Raw genomic sequence first — 19,617 nt, 5'->3', positions numbered from 1 at the left:
CTAACTTTGTTGATTTCTTTGAAACAACAGATAGGGTCAATTACATTAATGGGCTTGATGTTGTGTATGTTGGATTTCAAAAAATTATTTGATTGAAGTATGCCCTAATAGAAGTCTAGGGGATTAACGAGACAGTGGCTGCATTGATAGGTACGTAGGAGCGTAGGACTTAGCAGCAGGAATGGGCCATTTAGCTCCTCAAGACTGGTCTGCAATTCAGTAAGATCGTGGCAGATCTGATTGCGGTCTCAACTCCACTTTGGCTAAGGGCTAAAATTGGCTAAGAGACAGAAAGCAGAGATTAGTGATTAACATTGTTCCTTTCAGGCTGGAGGAAAGTATGAAATGGCTCTTTGATATATATTAATGACCTGGACTTGGGTAATCATGGAATAATTTCCACATTTACAGATGATACAAACTCAGGAACATAGCTAACAATGAAGAGGATAGTAACAAAGCTTAGGAGAACGTCAATTTTGGCAGAGGTTTGGCTCCAAGGGCCTTTAAAAATGGTGGGCATGACCCAGTTGTGGAAGTCCCAGCCCCATTTTCAACAGATCTCACTTTTGGTGGCAGAGCAAAAGGGGCAGGGCTTGAATCACAAAGGCAAGAAACCTAAACGCAGCAAGGCTATTTGAAATTAGTGCTGAGTTCCAAGGGCCATAATTCGCAATGTGGGAGTCACAAATTTACGAAGTAGATGTAAATGCTTGTGAAGGGTGGATAAAATCTGTTTAAAGTGTCATGATCTGAAATTTTTAAATCTCCAGCCCTCTAGACAAGAAATGCTTAAACTGTCAGTTAGAGTTTAAAAATACCCCCTACTGGACTGCTTTGATTGACAGACCTCCTGATGTAGGTTAGAAAAAATACATTGCCATTTGTTCCTGAAGTTGCAGTAGAGTTCTTTGTTGACATTTTGCAAGAGTTGTTATTATAGGTCACTATGAATGGTTGGTTAAGTTGCAAAAGCTACAAAAGCACTAATCTCAGCAGGGCGTGCTAAGTTCACATTTTGATTGACAGTTTAAAGGGGCATTCAAAGGATTAGCTATCTTTGTTTTGTTATTATCTTACTTTATTTTTATAATAGATTGGTCACTTGAAGGGATTTAAAATCTATGAATAGGTTTCATGAATGGGACTCTTTTCAGTATCATGTGTGTATGAATAAGAGCTCCATTAGATTGTTAGAAGTTTATTTTTCTCATCACCACATGTCTTCTGAGGTACGCCCATAGTTGATACTGGGCAAGTGGCTATGGAGGTGCATGGTGGTATGAGATGGCATAGAACTGGCATGGACTGGGCATGTAGGACATAGAGTGGCTTGGAGGGGGCATGGGGAGTGGTGGGGATGAGGGGTAGGAGGGGTGTGGGCTAGAGGGCTGAACAACTTCTAAAACAACTGGGATCAAGTCCTAGAGAACCAAGGCAGGCCTCCTAACCAGCCTCCCTCGGCCCTTACCTGATCCTGTGGCCACCTGTGATCTGCTCCCAGGGTTGGCTGGCCTAACTCTATCTTGCCCCCATCTCCCCAGAGCAAACATTGGGTGTGATGGGGCCCTTTAAACTGAGGCAGGTCTGCCGAGTTGGGAAATTATCCAATTTGAGCTACCTGTCTCGGTAGCAAAAATTCAGCCCAGATAGACTAGTGAACTGGGTGGACGCATGGCTGATAAAATATAACGCAGAGAAGTGTAAAGTGATACATTTTGGTAGGAAGAATGAGAAAAGGCAATTTGTACAAAATAGTACTATTTTTAATGAGTTGCAGGAACAGAGAGACTTACACCTGGAGGTGTAAGTACACGTGTCTTTGAAGGTGACAGGACAAGTGAGAAGGTTCTGATAAAAGGTATACGGATCTTTGACTTTGTAAGCAGAGGCATAAAGCACACAAGCTAAATATTTATAAAATGCTGATTAAGCCCTGACTGAATATTGTGGTCAATTGTGTAAACTGAGCTTTGCGAAGGTTTGTCAAAGCCTCATTGAGGGTGCAGACAGATTTACTAGAATGGTAGCCGAAATGAAAGACTCCATTTATGTGATGAGACTAAAGAAGCAAAAAAGCAAAAGGAAAATGTTATGATTGCTGGAGAGCTGAAATGAAAACAGAACGTGCTAGAAATACTCAACAGGTCTGGCAGCGTCCATGGAGAGAGAAAGAAAGTCCAAGATGACTCTTCTTCAGAACTGAAGAGAGGTAGAAATATGATGGGTTTTTTGCTGCTGATAGAGGGAAGAGCAGGATCAGGTGGAACAAAAGGGAAGGTCATGATAGATCAGGGGGGATTATATACCAAAGATGTCATGGAACAAAAATCAAAGGGGTGGAAATGGTAGTAATAAAGAAACAAAGCATTGCCCAGAGTAAGTGTTAATAGCAAAATAAAGGTCAGCTCTGTCTGAAAGCAAATACATGAAAACAAGGTACACACCGGAACTTGGGAAAAATAAGAAATCAAAATGGGGGACAGAGTTCATGGTCTGAAGTTGTTGAACTCAATGTTGAGTCCTGAAGGCTGTAAAGTGCCTAATCAGAAGATGAGGTGCTGTTCCTCCAGCTTGCGTTGTGCTTCATTATGAGTGGCATGGACAGAGTAGATAGAAGCTTTTTCCCAGGGTGGAAGAGTCAATTACTAGGGGACATAGATTTAAGTTGAGAGGAGAAAACTATAGAGGAGATGTGCGGGGCAAGTTTTTTACCCAGAGGGTAGTGAGTGTCTGGAATTTGCTGCCAGAGGAGGTGGTGGAAGCAGGTACAATAGTGGTGTTTAAGAGGCAGCTTGACAAATACATGAATAGGATGGGAATAGAGGGATACGGACCCCGGAAGGGCAAAATGTTTTAGTTGACGGGCAATATGATCGGCGCAGGCTTGGAGGGCCGTAGGGCCTGTTCCTGTGCTATACTTTTCTTTGTTCTTTGTTCTTGTTCACTGGAACAGATCATGAACTCTGTCCTCCATTTTGATTTTTGATTTTCCCCAAGTGCCAAGTTTGGATCTTGTTATCATGCATTTGCTTTCAGAGAGAGCTGATCTTTATTCTGCTATTAACACTTACTCTGGACCAATGCATTGTTTCTTACTACAACCATTACCACTCCCTTCGCCTTTTGTCCCACGACGCCTTTGGTATAAAATCATCCCCAGCCTCTAACCTAATCCTGACCTTCCATTTGTTCCACCCAACACCCCCCACCCCTTTATCAACAGCATCTCTACTCAGTTCCAAAGAAGAGTCATATTGGACTCAAAATGTTAACTCTTGCTCTCTCCATAGATGCTGCCAGGTCTGCTGAGCTTTTCCAGCTCTTTCTGTTTTTATCATCGCTCAATAGTGATATATTTAATCTCAACATGTTGAACTAAGTTTCTGACCTAGATAACATGAAGTCACAGTTGTGGTTGGTTCATGTGTCACATCAGATCCCCAGCTTTGAGGAAATTTGGTAATATTATTCCAATCACTGGTTGAAGTAGCCAATAGAAATAGAATACAATGTCTTCCATATTTATCTTTTTGAAAATGGGTTATGGAGTTGCTAGTGACAAAGCCAAGGAAATACTTGTCAGATTTTGCTTGTAGTAGATATTTTGCCAATGTTTCTGGGACCACAAAATGGCTTAATAATTGTAAGTTACATGTACACACACCATTTGTTTTCAACTTATTAGCTTTTAGTAAACACTTGCCATGTTTCTATTGCCACTTAACTCGCTCAAAAAATTAATTTAACCTTATTTAAAATTCATGCATTTCAGAAATATTACATTAAATTGGAATACTACTTGCTTCATTATGAGTTTACACTTCCTCCTACATCTGCACCCAAACAGGAGCTAGTTGGAAGATACCCTTGGGGGAGGTGGGTGGGTGCAAAACTGGATTACCCTCAAAAAAACAGGAAGAGGGATTACAATGCACGATGTGTCCATTAAACATTATACAGGCAGGGTGCCACCTTCACTCTGCCTATTGATTTACATGATTTCTGCATGCAGATACTACTAACTGCACTGTAGATCGGCTGTACCAAAGGGCCAAAATCGATGCTTGCAAAGCAATATTAAAACCTAGCTGACGTCTCTTAAAGGGAAGCTATGTTGTGGCTGGAGCAAGTGCTTTGTGTTATTTTGGGAACTGAATTAGACCTGGAGAGAAGAATGGCTGAACATGAGAGAGATTACACACCCAGATTTTCTGATACCACATAGGAGGTCTTGATGGAGGGGTGGAAAAGAGAATAAACGCCCTGTATCTGCAGGGGTCCATCCAAACCTACAGTTAAAAGGCGGTGAGGGCAGATCGCCATTGTGGTCAATACCAGGAACCAAGGCCCAGAAGTTTTAAGACCTCACATGAGTGATCAAGATCAGTGAATCCATCTTCAAATGTCATATCCTACCAACCTCACTAACCTCAGGCCCCCTTACTGATACAGGATTGGATGTGACAGAGAAATTTCAGTTGTGAAGCTATTTTATTAAGACAAAATTAGAACAAGCTTGCAAGTACAATAAACTCAGGCTGCGATTTACATTCTAATGTGGGTTACATACTTCCTGTATTAGTTCTGGATGGTGGAGCGCATTCTTCCCTTGCAGTTTTTGGTCTTCTTGCTTTTTATTTTCTTATCTTCCATTTTCTACTAACTCTCTGTGGCATTAGATGTGATCAACTGGTCTCTTTTCATGCTGGCTGTCGTCCAACTGAACCTCTTGAGGCATTCAATCAGAATTGTACTTGTACATCTCATCACACATTCATATATTTCTTGATCAATCAGATAGTGTTCATGTAAACAGCAGTTGCCTGATAATGATTGTATGTACTCTCTTCCCTGACAATTCCCAATTCCCAATGTTAAACATTGATCAGCGTCCTGTTTTGCCACATTTGTGGTCATCTAATTTCCTCAGTTCTAGCTTAAGGCATCCTGCTTTTTTTTTACAATGAATGCAATGGAGTCACATCTACTATGGAATTTGAGCTTGTTCAATAAGTTTTGAAGCTTGACATAGTTTCCCATGATTCTTTTTTACCTTAACATTGGATTGTCTTAACATTAGCTCATAACCTTGTACAGGAATACATAATTTCTACACACTAACAAAAACATAATTCCTAAAAAAAAATCCCCACCTTGAGGGAGAAATATCCTTGTCAACCCCTCGTTACTTATTATTAAACAAAGCGATAAGCACTAAGCTATGCGTTTTCCAATTCAGCTCCTCCCACCTCCACCACGGCCTTATTCTTGTACCTTTATCCATTCAAAGAGCCAAGAACTACAAGCTGGCCAGGTAATGGAGAAACAGCAAGAAGAGTGTGATGATGAAGAAATGCCATCAGCTATTTCACATTCTCAGCCTTCAGCTCATATATTGGCACTGTGTTATCTTAGAAGTTAGCACAGAGGTGGGATCTTGGTGTAATGAAACACTGAGCATATGCCCTGCAGCCAGGCATTGGCAAGGATAGAGGTGTCAGCTTGCCAGACGTCTAGGTTACACACAGCTTCTGCTACAAAGGACTCTGATGAAGAATTCAATGGGCCAGCCTACAAAAGAAGGGTATGCACAGCAAAACGTTGGTGCTTTTGAAATCCTACCAGGAAGCCTGCAGTCAATGCCAAAGATCTTGGAGGAGCCTGGCACCAACTTGGTACAGGGCTTTGTGCAGAGCTTAGAATCCATCATTTCCAATATGAAAATGGTAGCCAACCCCCTTGGCACACCTGTGGGCCCAACCATAATGCAGCATCTGATGAGTGATGTCTCAGCTTCTATTGCAGCACAAGTAGCTTCCATCAAAAGCATGAGCGCTGCAGTGGAAGCTCAACTGCTAGCATAAAAATTCAGACTCCTATCACGTAAGCTTACACAATGCTTTGAGTGAAGTAATTTCTCCTCATCCCAGTCCTAAATGATTGGTCCCTTATCCAGAGACTGTGCCCCTGTGTTTTAGATTCCCCAACCAGCGGAAAGTCTCTCAGCATCTACCCTATCAAGCCCCTTCAGAATCTTGTACTTTTCAATGAAATCGCCTCTCATTCTTCTTAGCTCCAGCTCTTACTCAGCCTCTCATCATAGGACAACCCTTTCATCCCAGGGACCAATTTAGTGAACCTTTGCTGTACCACCTCTAATGCAAATATAACTTAAATGTGGAGACAAAAACTATACACAGTTCTCCAGAAGTGGTCTCACCAAAACCCTGTACAAATTTATCAAGACTTCTTTATTCCTGTACTTCAATCCTCTTGCAATAAAGGCCAACAAGCCATTTGCCTTCCAAATTGCTTGTTGTACCTGTTTACTAACTTTTTGCATTCCTTGTACGAGCACACCCAAGTCTCTTTGAACATCAAGACTTAGAAGTTTCTCACCTTTTAAAAAATATTCAGCTCTTCTACTCGTTTGACCAAAGTGAATAATGTTGCACTTCCCTACATTATAATCCATCTGCCAACTTGTTGCCCATTCACTTAACCTGTATATATTTCTTTACAGCATCTCTGTATCCTCCCCACAGCTCACCTTTCCACCCAGCTTTGTATCATCAGCAAACTTAGATACATTACTCACTGTCTCTTCATCTAAGTCATTAATATAGATTATAAATAGCTGAGGCCCCAGCAATGATCCTAGTGGTATTCCACTATTCACTCCTGCCAACTTGAAAATGTCCCACATACACTCACTCTCTGCTTCCTGTCTGTTAACCAACCCTCTATCCATTCTAATAGATAACCTCCAACTCCATGTGCACTTAACTTACCTATTAAAGTTGTGTGGCACCTTATTGAATGCCTTTTGGAAATCCAAGTAAACTAAATCTGCTGGCTCCCCTTTATCTACCTTACTAGTATTTGATACCTTACTAGGCTGAGCCCTAAATGACATAGCTGCTAGACTGGGTCTGCAGCAGATGGTGAGGGAACCAACAAGAGGGAAAAACATACTTGACCTCATCCTCACCAACCTGCCTGCCGCAGATGCATCTGTCCATGACAGTATCAGTAGGAGTGACCACCGCACAGTCATTGTGGAGATGAAGTCCCACCTTCACATTGAGGATACCCTCCATCATGTTATGTGGCACTATCACCGTGCTAAATAGGATAGATTTCAACCAGATCTAAAAACTCAAGACTGCAGAATCCAGCAGCAGAATTGTACTCAAACACAATCTGTAACCTCATGGCCCGGCATATCTACCATTACCATCGAGCCAGGAGATCAACCCTGGTTCAATGAAGAGTGCAGGAGGGCATACCAGGAGCAGCACTAGGCATACTTAAAAGTGAGATGTCAACCTGGTGAAGCTAGAAAACAGATCTACTTGAGTGCCAAACAGCATAGGTAGCAAGTGATAGACAGAGCTAAGCAATCCCCAACCAACGGATCAGGTCTAAGCTCTGCAGCCCTGTCACATCCAGTCATGAATGGTGATGGACAATTAAACAACTCATTGGAGGAGATGGCTCCACAAATATCTCTATCCTCAATACTGGGGGAGCCCAGCACATCAGTGCAAAAGATGAGGCTGAACCATTCACAACAATCTTCAGCCAGAAATGCTGAGTGGATGATCCATCTTGGCCTTCTCCGGAGGTCCCCAACATCGCAGGTGCCAGTCTTCAACCAATTCAATTCACTCCACGTGATAGCAAGAAATGGCTGAAGGCACTGGATAGAGCAAAGGCTACGGGCCCTGACGATATTCCAGCATTAGTACTGAAGACTTGTGCTCCAGAACTTGTTGCACCCATAGCCAAGCTGTTCCAGTACAACTACAACACTACCATCTACCTGGCTATGTGGAAAATTACCCAAGTATGTCCTGTACACAAAAAGCAGGACAAATCCAACCCGGCTAATTACCGCCCCATCAGTCTACTCTTGATCATCAGTAAAGTAATGGAAGGGGTCATCAACAGTGCTATCAAGCGGCACTTGCTTAGCAATAACCTGCTCACTGATGCCCAGTTTGGGTTCCGTCAGGGCCACTCAACTCCTGACCTCAATACAGCCTTGGTTCAAACATGGACAAAAGCTCTGAACTCTCGAGGTGTGGTGAGAGTAACTGCCCTTGACATCAAGGCAGCATTTGACCGAATGTGGCATCAAGGAGCCCTAGCAAAACTGGAGTCAATGGGAATCGGGAAAAACTCTCCGCTGGTTGGAGTCATACCTAGCACAAAGGAAGATGGTTGTGGTTGTTCAAGGTCATTCATCTCAGCTCCAGGACATCACTGCAGGAGTTCCTCAGGGTGGTGTCCTAGGCTCAACCATCTTCAGCTGCTTCAACAATGACCATCCTTCCATCATAAGGTCAGAATTGGGGATGTTTGCTGATGATTGCACAATTTTCAGCACAATTTGCAACTCCTCAGGTACTGAAGCAGTCCATGCCCAAATGCAGCAAGACCTGGACAATATCCATGCTTGGGCTGACAAGTGGCAAGTAACATTCATGCCACATAAGTGCCAGGCGATGACCATCTCCAACAAGAGAGAATCCAACCATCGTCCCTCGATGTTCAATGGCATTACCATCATGAATCCCTTAATATCAACATCCTGGGGGTTACCATTGACCAGAAACTGAACTGGATTAGCTATATAAATACTGTGGCTAAGAGAGCAGGTCAGAGGCTCGGAATCCTGTGACGAGTAACTCACCTCCTGACTCTTCAAAGCCTATCCACCATCTACAAGGCACAAGTCAGGAATGTAATGGAATACTCCCCACTTGCCTAGATGAGTGCAGTTCCTACAACACTGAAGAAGCTGGACACCATCCAGGACAAAGCAGCCCGCTTGATTGGCACCACATCCACAAACATTCACTCCCTCCACCACTGACGCACAATAGCAGCAATGTGTACCATCTACAAGATGCACTGCAGGAATTCACCAAGGCTGCTATGACAGCACCTTCCAAACCCACAACCACTACCACCTAGAAGGACAAGGGCAGCAGATCGATGGGAACACCACTACCCGGAAGTTCCCCTCCAAGTCACTCACCATCCTGACTTGGAAATATATTACCATTCCTTCACTGTCACTGGGTCAAAATCCTGGAACCCCCTTCCTAACAGCACTGTGGGTGTACCTACACCACATGGACTGCAGCAGTTGAAGAAGGCAGCTCACCACCACCTTCTCAAGGGCAACTAGGGATGGGCAATAAATGCTGGCCAGGCCAGCGTAGCCCACATCCCGTCAATGAATATATTTTTTAAAATCCTGAAAAAACTCCAATAAATTTGTCAAAAAGTATTTCCTTTAGTAAAATCATGCTGACTTGTTCTAATCATACAATGCTTTTCTAAGTGCATTGTTAACACTTCCTTCATAATACATTCCACTTCTACATAATACAACTGATGCTCAGCTAACTCGCCTATAGTTCTCTATTTTCCCTCTCACTCCTTTCTTGAAAAGCAAGGGGGGTGTGCAGTGGTGCGAGTTGTTTTCATCCCCCTCCCCATATTATTCAACCCCATGTCTCTGTAATGGTGATTCCATTTATAGCTGTGACAGCAGATTCCAATGAAGGCTCCCTCAGTGAAGTGGAGGTATTTGTTCCTCACTGTTGTTTAAGTAGGAGAATTGCACCCTTAACACTGTAGCATATGTAGCCACATGCTGAAAACCCTTCTCCATCTCCCTCCTCCTCCCTCTTCCAGCAGATTGTCCCGCTCTTCTCAACCTCTACTCATTTCCCTATTCTATGCTTTATTCCAAGAGGAAGGCCTATGAGTACACCCGTGTCCAGGAGCAAATGGTTATGCAAAAACATTGGAGTCAGCAAAAGGTGCTTCAGCACCTGTCACACCAGCCCTAGTAAGCATTTCAAATGTGAAATATTTATGGAAAACAACAAACCATGTAAAAACATATCAATAGCCAGTGGAAATCAACCATCAACTAACATGTATATAGTTGGTGATCCCTTTACACTGATGTGGAAATCCTTCCTGCTGCTTATTGCATGTTCAGCTGTACGAGCCTAAGAGAAAGCGTCAGCTGGAGCCTTCAGCTCCAAAATGGCAGCGCTGTTGTCAAATCATTGTTGCATGCTAATTATAACATTACGATATGCCTGTACTGCATATTTCCAGCTGACTTCAACTGTGCACGTGCCACGGACACCATTTTGCAGCTCTTAGGGGACTTGTAGAGCCCAAAAAGCAGGTGCATTTCTCTGATTTTATGTGCTATTGAGCCCAATTTCTCATCCTCGGTGTTTAATTCCTTCAATATGCAGCAGTTAATTTATTTTCATTTCTACAAATATGGCATTGTTAAAAATGACAGTCATTTAATGTGTAATGCGTTAGACCAGTCCACTAAAGCAGTGTAATTAAACCCAAAGGTCTGATTTTAAACAGAACAGTAAGTACTTCTCCAATCAACAATGTTACTGCACATGTCGTTAAATTAGTTTTGGAAATCAGAATTGTATTTTATTCCTTTTGGAAAGCTAAACATTTTGGTATCCAATTGGTGTTCATTACAAGTGGTGAGAGGTGGAATATATTACTTGAAAATGTAAATACATTTAAATACACCTGAATAAGCACTATTGTTTGCTGATAACAATATACTCCGTGTTGTTTCTACTGATAAATAAAACATGCATTTTACAACAGTTCCTGCTGCCACTTTTAGCTATTAACATATGGACCTTAGTTTTGATTTTTTGTTTGTGAGAAAAGTCTCAGGAATGTTTGAGGGGAAAGCCTGTCTTCTCTGTCTGTCTGCCAAAATACCCCCTTTTTCTTTTCCCTGGTGATTGCCTTTCTGCCTAGATCTTTCTCTCCATTCCTTGATTTATGTGTAAGTCTGCCCCCTCTCTGAATTTTTTTACTTCTTTGTACTCATTCTTTGTCCTGATTGCTCTCTCCGCTATTTCTGTCTTTCCGAAATCTCTTCTATCTTCCTGCCCCAATCTGTTAATCCCATCTTTCACTTTGATCCACTCTTATTCTTTTTCATATCCCTGTTGTTCTTTTTTTCTCTTTATGTAATCCCTGTTTACTCTTTTCCCATCTCTCCTCAATATTTCTTATCCTCATATAGATCTCAACTGATCTTTTACTTCCACCTTTCTCCTTCTCTCTCCCCACAGTGTTTCCTTGATCTCGTTTCTCTCTCTTCCTCCATCTCTTCTGCCACATCCCAACATTTCATTCCCGGGACTTTCTGTCATCCTGAGGTGAACCGACCAGAGAAGCTGAGGGAGTAGTTAAACATCTTCGGGTGCCAGGACATGACAGACGTAGGAGATTGGTGGTTATATTATAAACGGCAAATAAAATTGAAGAAAGAGAAACGCAAGAGCCAGGAGGGAGTGGATACAGACTTATCTGGAACAATGAGAGCCTGGCACAGTGTGGAATGAGCCCAGAATGTCTTTTCAATTTTCAATTTTCAATTTTCTGTTTGACTGAAGGCAAAGGAATGGCACAGGGAGAGGGGAGCTGGGAATAATGGATCTTTTCAAATTTTGCAGTGCCATCAGGAGCAAGGGAGAAGAGCCAACAACGAAGCAGCAGGGCTTGACATGACAGAAGCATGAATGGCCCAGTATATGTTTTAGATGGGAGCTAGGGAAAGGAGACTGAGAGGTGGTGCTTTTCAAATGTTACAGTGAATCCAGTACAAGGACATGGGTTAGAGCAAAGAATGGGCCAGAGGCGGAGAAGGACAGAATGAACAGAGAGACCTAAATGGTCCAGGAAGTCGGACACACCTGGATTAATTTTAAATAGGAGCAGGCTAGAGCAAGCGGAACATCTGGTGAGGTTTGGGTAAGTGCCAGGGGGATGTGTCAGCTGGGAGATGGAGAAAAGAGATGCAGTAGCCTCGGGTATCTTTGGGAGGCCTGAACTGCAATGCCAATCATCATTTTAAAATTTTAAATGCCCTTCCACACAGGTGGTATCTCAGGTATTGCGAGCTGCCACACAGAAGGTGGGGTTTTCTGCACTCGCCCGCCACCATGATCTTCTGGTCCCGCCGTGAGTCAATGGACTTCTGGCTGGGGCATCGCCTCACCCGCGGCAGGTCCCACCCGCGACAGGGCTGGAAAATCCCTGCCAGGATGGACAAATATTTGCAAGACTTTTAACGGATAGATGATAAAATGGATATACATTTTCTTCTGGTCTCCTGATTCATGTTGGCCAATGAGCCCCTTTAACCTTGAATGTTACCCAAGAGGCCACTCTACAAATGCAATCTTTTATAGTGGGTGCTAGCAGAATATATAACAGTGGAAGCAAACGCAGCCAAACGTGTTATTGTCTGACATCCATGTGAATGAATGTTGCAGCAGGGGATGACCTAGAAGCTGGATTTTCTAGGCTGCCTGTGGTCCCGGACCCTCCGGGGTAAAAGGTTGAGTTGGGGCAAAGAACAGCTGCCCCACAGCCATTTAACTGAAGGCAAGATTTCTGCCCCTCAGGGACAGGAAGTCACAGCCCAGAAAGTTGCCCGCCTGTCAGAGATGGGCAGCTCTCCAGTTCCAGCAGTGCTACCGAGAGCAATGGCCACTGTTGATACTACGCGGGCTACCCTGGGTTGCAACTTCGCAAGTGTTTGAGGATCCCCCCCGGGTGCAACGCCGACAGGCTCTAGAGGGGGTGGGGGGAGGCAGGGAAGCCAGGGTCTGGGAGACCAAGGGGAGGGGAACCTGGCAGAGGTAACAACTTGGGAGTGCCCTCCAATGGGATCAGGGGGCCCGTTAAGGAGGGAAAACTCCCTGCCTGTCACCAGCTGTCACAGAGAAACCTGCTCTCCAGCTGTTGGTTAATCCTGGTGGCGGCTAGATGAGGCCTTGAAGTGGGCATTAATAGCCCGCTTAAGGACCTCAAATAGCCCACTAATGGGCGGACTGCCTGACACCACCCCAGCTGCTGGTAAGATTGCAGTGGGGCCAGGGGCAAGGCGGGTAGGCAGTGGGCCGGATGCCCACTGGACTTTACATGCCCCATGTCTTCAAACCCGCCGGGGCTGGGGGAGCATCAAATCCAGCCCCAGTACTGGAAACACTGCTTGTCCCTGTCCCGGGGAACAAAAGTAAAGAGATACAATCTGCACCAGCAATCATAGCTTTGATGGAAGAAAAATGCAGATAGCCCCAAGTGGCAGAAATTTGGATTGTAACAGATATCACAGCAAGGAGCCTTACAAACTCACCTTGTGGGATGAATTGCTCCATCCATGACATGGCGCCACCATGAATACATTCAAAAAAAGTGCGCTCACATGTCAACAAAAGCAATTTGCTTCCAAGGTGAGTAATAAGATGGCAGGAAATGAAAAGCAAAATACTGTAGATGCTGGAAATCTGAAATAAGGACAGAAAATGCTGCAACCAGTCAGCAGGGCAGGCTCTGATGCTGTCTGATGGCTGGTTGCTTGAATTCTTTTGAGCAATCTAACAGAGCGGAACATTTAGTGAGGTTTGCTTACATAACCTCAGAACCTGCTCACCATACATCCTCTTCACAGTTGGACAGAGGATATTTTCACAAGACTTAAGCCTGCTCCAAACAGCAACAACTTGCAATTATATGGTACCCCTTGTGTACTGAAACCTCACAGTACACTACACAGAGGGGAAGTAGTCATCCATTGCAATGCCAAGACATTTAGGGAGGGTTTTACTGAACATGCACTCAGAGAAAACATTTGTAAGGAGGCTTTTGGAGTCAGGGAGAGAGGTAGCAAGGTGAAGTAATCTTGTGAGAGAATTCCAGACGGCGATGGTATAATTAGGAAACACTTCCATTTGCACAGTGTTTTGGATGACAATTAAAATTGAAAGCACTTTGTATAAGTATATGGAGCATAAACATATAAGTACTATACAAGTATTGTCCTCCTCCAAGTAAAGTGATTGGTTAGATTATAGCCAACAGACAACGCAAGGCTTGAAGACTCACTGTGAAATATTTGATGGGCAGAATTTTTAGCTGAGCGGGCAGGCGCACGCCCGACCCGCTCGAGCGTAAAATGTCGCGTGATGATGTCATCACGCACCTACACAGTATTTCAGTCGGCAGGCGCGTCTGGGAGTTGGCAGCGCGCCCACCAACAATTAAGGCCATTAAAGTAATAATTAAATAGAAATTTTCGCTGCCTGTCCAACCTTGTGGTTGGCGGGCAGGCAAATCGGCCAAGCGGCCTTTGGATTTTTTATGAAACCTCATCCACAGAGTCACATGAGGGGATATGTTTTTAACATTTTTAAATTCTTTATTTGTGTTTTTAAAAACCTTCAGCTCCCTGAGGCAGCCCTGTGCTTTCGGGTAGCTTTCAGTGCACACACCCGCGTGCATGCGCAAGCTTCTGCTCTTGCCTTCCTCCCACCCCCACCCAGGCAGCGCTCAGCATTGCAGAGCGCAATTCGTGCTAACTGGCTGTTAATTGGCCAGCCAGTGTGAAATTGAGGTTGGGGCCCGATCGCGGGCGGCGGTCAGCTTCACATTTGACCTTGGGCCCACCCGCCTGATAAGGTAAAAATCCTGCCCAATGAGTGATTTTTGTCTTTGATATATCTATTTATAAGAACATAAGAAATAGGAACAGGAGTACACCATTCGGCCCCCCAAGTCTGCTCCACCATTCAGTAAGATCATGGCTGATCTTCTTGTGTTTTGATTTCCAAATTCCCATCTAACCTTGATAATCTTTGATTCCCTTGCCTTCCACCACCTTCTGAGGCAGATAATTCCAAGTCGCATAATCCTCTGAGAGAAAAAAATTCTCCTCATCTCGGTCCTAAAAGGACGATCCCTAATTTTAAAACAGTGCCCCCTAGTTCTGGACTCACCCACAAGAGGAAACATCCTTTCAACGTCCACCTTCTCAAGGCCGTTCAGGATCTTATATTTCTTTTTATTCATTCACGGGATGTGAGCTTCGCTGGCTGGGCCAGCATGTTTGCCCGTCCCTAATTGCCCCTGAGAAGGTGGTGGTGAGCTGCCTTCTTGAACCACTGCAGTCCATGTGGTGTAGGTCCACCCACAGTGCTGCTAGAAAGGGAGTTCCAGGGTTTTGACCTAGGGACAGTGAAAGAACGGCAATATATTTCCAAGTCAGAGTGGTGAGTGGCTTGGAGGGGAATTTCCACGTGGTGGTGTTCCCATCTATCTGCTGCCCTTGTCCTTCTAGATGGCAGTGGTCGTGGGTTTGGAAGGTGCTGTCAAAGGAGCCTTGGTGAATTCGTGCAGTACATCTTGTAGATGGTACACACTGCTGCTACTATGTGTCAGTGGTGGAGGGAGTGAACATTTGTGGAGGTGGTGCCACTCAAGCGGGCTGCTTTGTCCTTGACGGTGTCAAGTTTCTTGAGTGTTGTAGGAACTGCACTAATCCAGGCAATCAAACCTCCCCTCACTCTTCTAAACTCCAGTCCAGTCTATCCAACCTTTTCTCATAAGACAACCCATTCATTCCAGTCAATTATCAATCAATTATCAATCAAGTAAACCTCCTTTGAACCACCTCCAATGCATTTACATCCTTCCTTAAATAAAGAGCCAAAACTGCACACAGTATTCGAGGTGCGGTCTCCCCGATGACCTGTATAACTAAAGCATAACATCCTTACTTTTATGTTCAATTCCTCTTGTAATAAAGGATAGTGTTCCATTAGCCTTCTTAATTCTTGTTGTGCCTGCATGCTAACTTTTTCTGACTCATATACCAGAACACCTAGATCCCTCTGCACCCCAGAATTATGCAGCCATTTTCCATTTAAGTAATACTCTGCTTTTTTGTTCTTCCTGCCAAAGTGAATAACTTCACATTAAACTCTATTTGCCAAATCTTTTCCCACTCACTCAACCTATCTATATCCATCTGCAACCTTCTCATGTCCTCTTCACAGCATACTTTCCTACCTTTCCTATCTTTGTCTCATCTGCAAATTTAGCTACCATGTCTCAAGTCCCCTCATCTAAGTCATTGATGTAAATCATAAAAAGTGGAGGCCCCAGTACAGACTCCTGTGGGACTCCAATCGTTACATCCTGCCAATCGGAAAAATTATGCATACTCTCTGCTTTCTGCCAGCCAGCCAATCTTCTAGCCATGCTATTATGTTATCCACTATACCACATGCTTTTATTTTCCGTAATAATCTTTGATGTGGCACCTTATCAAATGCCTCCTGGAAATCCAAGTACAGTACGTCGACAGGCTCCCCTTTATCCACTGTGCATGTTACTCCTTCAAAACACTTCAATAAATTGGTTGAACATGATTTTCCTTTTTCAAAACCATGCTGACTCTTCCCAATTAGCTTGAGCTCTTCTAAGTGCCCAGCTACAACCTCCTTAATGAGCGATTCTAATAACTTCCCCATGGCAGGAGTCATCACGCTAACTGGTCTATAGTTTCCTGCTTTCTGCCTCACACCCTCCTTGGGTTATATTTGCTACTTTCCAATCTGATGGAACCTTTCCGGAATCTAGCAAATTTTGGAAAATTAACACCAGAAAGGAACTTGGTGAAATTGAAATCACTAAAGAAACGGTACTGAGCAAATTGATGGAGCTGCAGGCTGGCAAGTCTCCAGGTCCTGATGGACTACCTCGTTAGCCACCTCTTTTAAGACCTTGGTACGTAGTCCATCGGTACCCAGAGACTTGCCAGCCTGCAGCTCCATCAATTTGCTCAGTACCACTTCCCTAGTGATTTCCCAAGTTCCTTTCTCCCGTTCAGCTCCTGATTTGCAGCTATTACTGGAATGTTTTTGTATCCTCTATAGTGAGCACAGAAACAAAATATTTGTTCATTTCTTACACCATTTCCTTATTATCGACTATTAGCTCCCCACTGTCACTCTCTAGAGGACCAATGCTCACTTTACTTACACTTTTCCTTTTTAAATACCTGTAGAAACTCTTGCTACCTGTTTTTACATTTCTAGCTAGCTTCCTCTCATACTCTAATTTCTTTTTCCTAATTAACCTTTTAGCTATTCTAAGCTGTTCTTTATATCCTGTCCAATCATCTGTCCTGCCACTCATCTCTGTGGAGTTGTATGCTTTTTCCTTAAGTCTGATGCTTGTTCATCTAGCAATTGTAACCCACAGCAGCATAGCTTAAGTTCATAATATCCCATATACATTGTATTTTAATGTAGCTTTTGTGTTTCACGAAATGAGAAAAGGTTAATTTGAGGGAAACAATATTACACAATTAAATCATTTAACAATTAAGATGAATGTTGCAATTATGAAAGAATATCCATGCTCAAACTGAACCACAACTTTAATTCCATCGTTTACTGCCCATGGGATCAGATAGTTACTGAGTACTAAAGCAAAATACTGCAGATGCTAAAAATCTGAAATAAAAAGCAGAAAATACTGGAAATGCACAGCAAGCCTGGGAGCAACAATGGACAGAGAAACAGAGTTAATATTTCAGGTTAATGATCTTTCACATACTTTCTGACATTTTCATGGATGTTAGCTGGATACCTTATTAATTCCGTAAAGAACATTGCAAAAAGTTATGTTGTGTACAAAATCAATTTATACTTCTAAGATTTTACACATGTTCACCAGTCTTGTTCATTCACAGAGTGTTTCTTTAACTTGCAGGCAAGAGAACACCTGTCTAAGGCTCAACGAGGACTAACAGGGGAAGGAGTGTCAGCTATCATGAGAAAGCTGGCAGACACCTCCGAGGGAGGGACCAGCTACAGTGGAGACATCCTCGCCTTAATTGACATTTTGAAGAACATGACAGAAATCTTCCGCAGAACTTATTACACTCCTGTCTCTGGAGATATCCAGGTTAGTGAAATGTGATAGTTCATCCCATTTTCAGCCCATTGAATATATAAATCCAACTCTGTACCTACATTACTTGAATATATGCTTTTCAAAGTATATTTGTGAGAAAATGGTAACTGTCACACTTCTGGCATAGTTACAGAGGTGAGGTGTGAGTAGGTTACTTTAACTGTTTTAGTCGAAGGAGACTTTTGTACAAAGAACTGAGATGACAATGCTCTAACTTACAGTTGTACCTGATGTGTATAAAACTGTTTTGAAGTAAAATTACTTGGTTCATGAGTTCGGGCTCACAATGGGTATGGGCCAGTACAAAACCGTCCCTAATTAGATTTTAGTGAATATTAAATTAGCTATTTCACTCAGACAAACCCACAAGGATGTCTGTGTGTGAAACAGAAATGTCATATTGATGCTTTGGGGGCAGCACCTGTGAGGCTGTGCTTGAAGGACATTATTGAGGCACAACTGAAGGAAGACTTTTACCTTGCACCTAACTTGAAATTTGAAATTTGGGTGCTGATGATGCACTAATGATTTTCACTTTGTGGAACAAATTAATGTTTCTAGCAAAAATGTATTTTTTTTAAAAGAGCTGCTCTTCTATCATTAATCTTTCATTCTTCCATTTGTGTTGCAGAATTTTGTTCAGATAGTAAGCAATTTGTTATCAGAAGAAAATAGACCGAGATGGAAAGAAGCTCAGCTGGTAAGGATTGAGTGCAGAATGGGCAAATTTAAACCAAAAAAGCTATATTAAAACAATCATCTTTTTTTCAATGAAGTGACTGAGTCAATCCTCTGCAGTTGCTTATAATGAAGCCGATTTTTGATTAGGTTATTTGCCTTAGAGCAATGGATCTAATGTTGAAAAACAGAAATTGATTTTTCTGACTTAATTGTGCACAAACATCATGTCGAGGTTAAGACAAAATTCTGACAAATTATTCTGCAGTCTGCAATTGACCTTTCCCTAATCAGTATTTTGTCCTATCCAACTTTTGAAAACTGGTTGAGAGATGGAAAACGCACGACCTGAGCAATGCAGAAGAGAACATTTCACATAAATACTCTCGGGAGGTTTTTAATGTTCATTATTTATTGTTTATCCACTTATCACTGACTGCACTTCAAAAATAATTCATTGGATATGAAGTATTTAGGGGTGTCCTGAGAGATGTGATGAGATGCGATTAAATTCAAGATTGTTCTTTATTTCCTATCTTTTTTTTTTGACTACTTCTTTCTTCAAACTCATAAACCTAATGCGGCACAGATTTGGAACTTTGCTGTCAATACTGGAAATTTTGCCCCTTTTGAATATTGTGGAAACATAAATACTTGATAAAATGAAGAAAGAGGTGAAAAATAAAGAAATGCCAGATGTGAATTTGTCTGAATTGAAATCAGAACTTAAGTAACCTGAATCTCCTTATGGCCTAAACCTAAAAGGACAGAATCGTCCTGGTCCTGCAGGGATGGGTTGGATTGGAGGTGAGACCACGAGAAAAGCCCGGGAAACTTGCGTCAGGTCGGTTCCCCAACTCGTTCCCACCTCCAAGAGAGTTTGCAGGAGGCAGAGCCTGATCTGCACTGGCTACTCGCCTGGCAGAAGTAGGAAGTGAGTTAAGATCAATTAAGTCCCCGCTTTGGAGCAAATTGGTGACACCAGTGGCGTCTTCCCAATGATACTTCCCCCGCACCACCACTGAGGCCAAAGTCTGGCGGATACCTGGAGGTGGGCTCCCAGCGGCAGGTTGGGAGAAGGCA

At 43.0% G+C, this 19,617-nt stretch overlaps 1 protein-coding gene across 1 annotated transcript in view; it reads left to right on the top strand.

The window, feature by feature from the left end:
- LOC144680103 (adhesion G protein-coupled receptor B1-like) overlaps nt 1-19,617 on the top strand; it is a 288,487-nt gene that overhangs the window by 255,070 nt on the left and 13,800 nt on the right. The window contains exons 10-11 of the mRNA XM_078541250.1: nt 17,653-17,847; nt 18,488-18,556. Of these exons, the coding sequence (XP_078397376.1) occupies nt 17,653-17,847; nt 18,488-18,556 (264 nt within the window). The remainder of the gene's footprint in view (nt 1-17,652; nt 17,848-18,487; nt 18,557-19,617) is intronic.

Source organism: Cetorhinus maximus, chromosome 4 (genome assembly GCF_964194155.1).
Source record: "Cetorhinus maximus chromosome 4, sCetMax3.hap1.1, whole genome shotgun sequence".
NCBI classification, from domain to species: Eukaryota; Metazoa; Chordata; class Chondrichthyes; order Lamniformes; family Cetorhinidae; genus Cetorhinus; species Cetorhinus maximus.
Note: the sequence above shows the minus strand (reverse complement) of the source record. Positions and strands in the feature narration are given on the sequence as shown.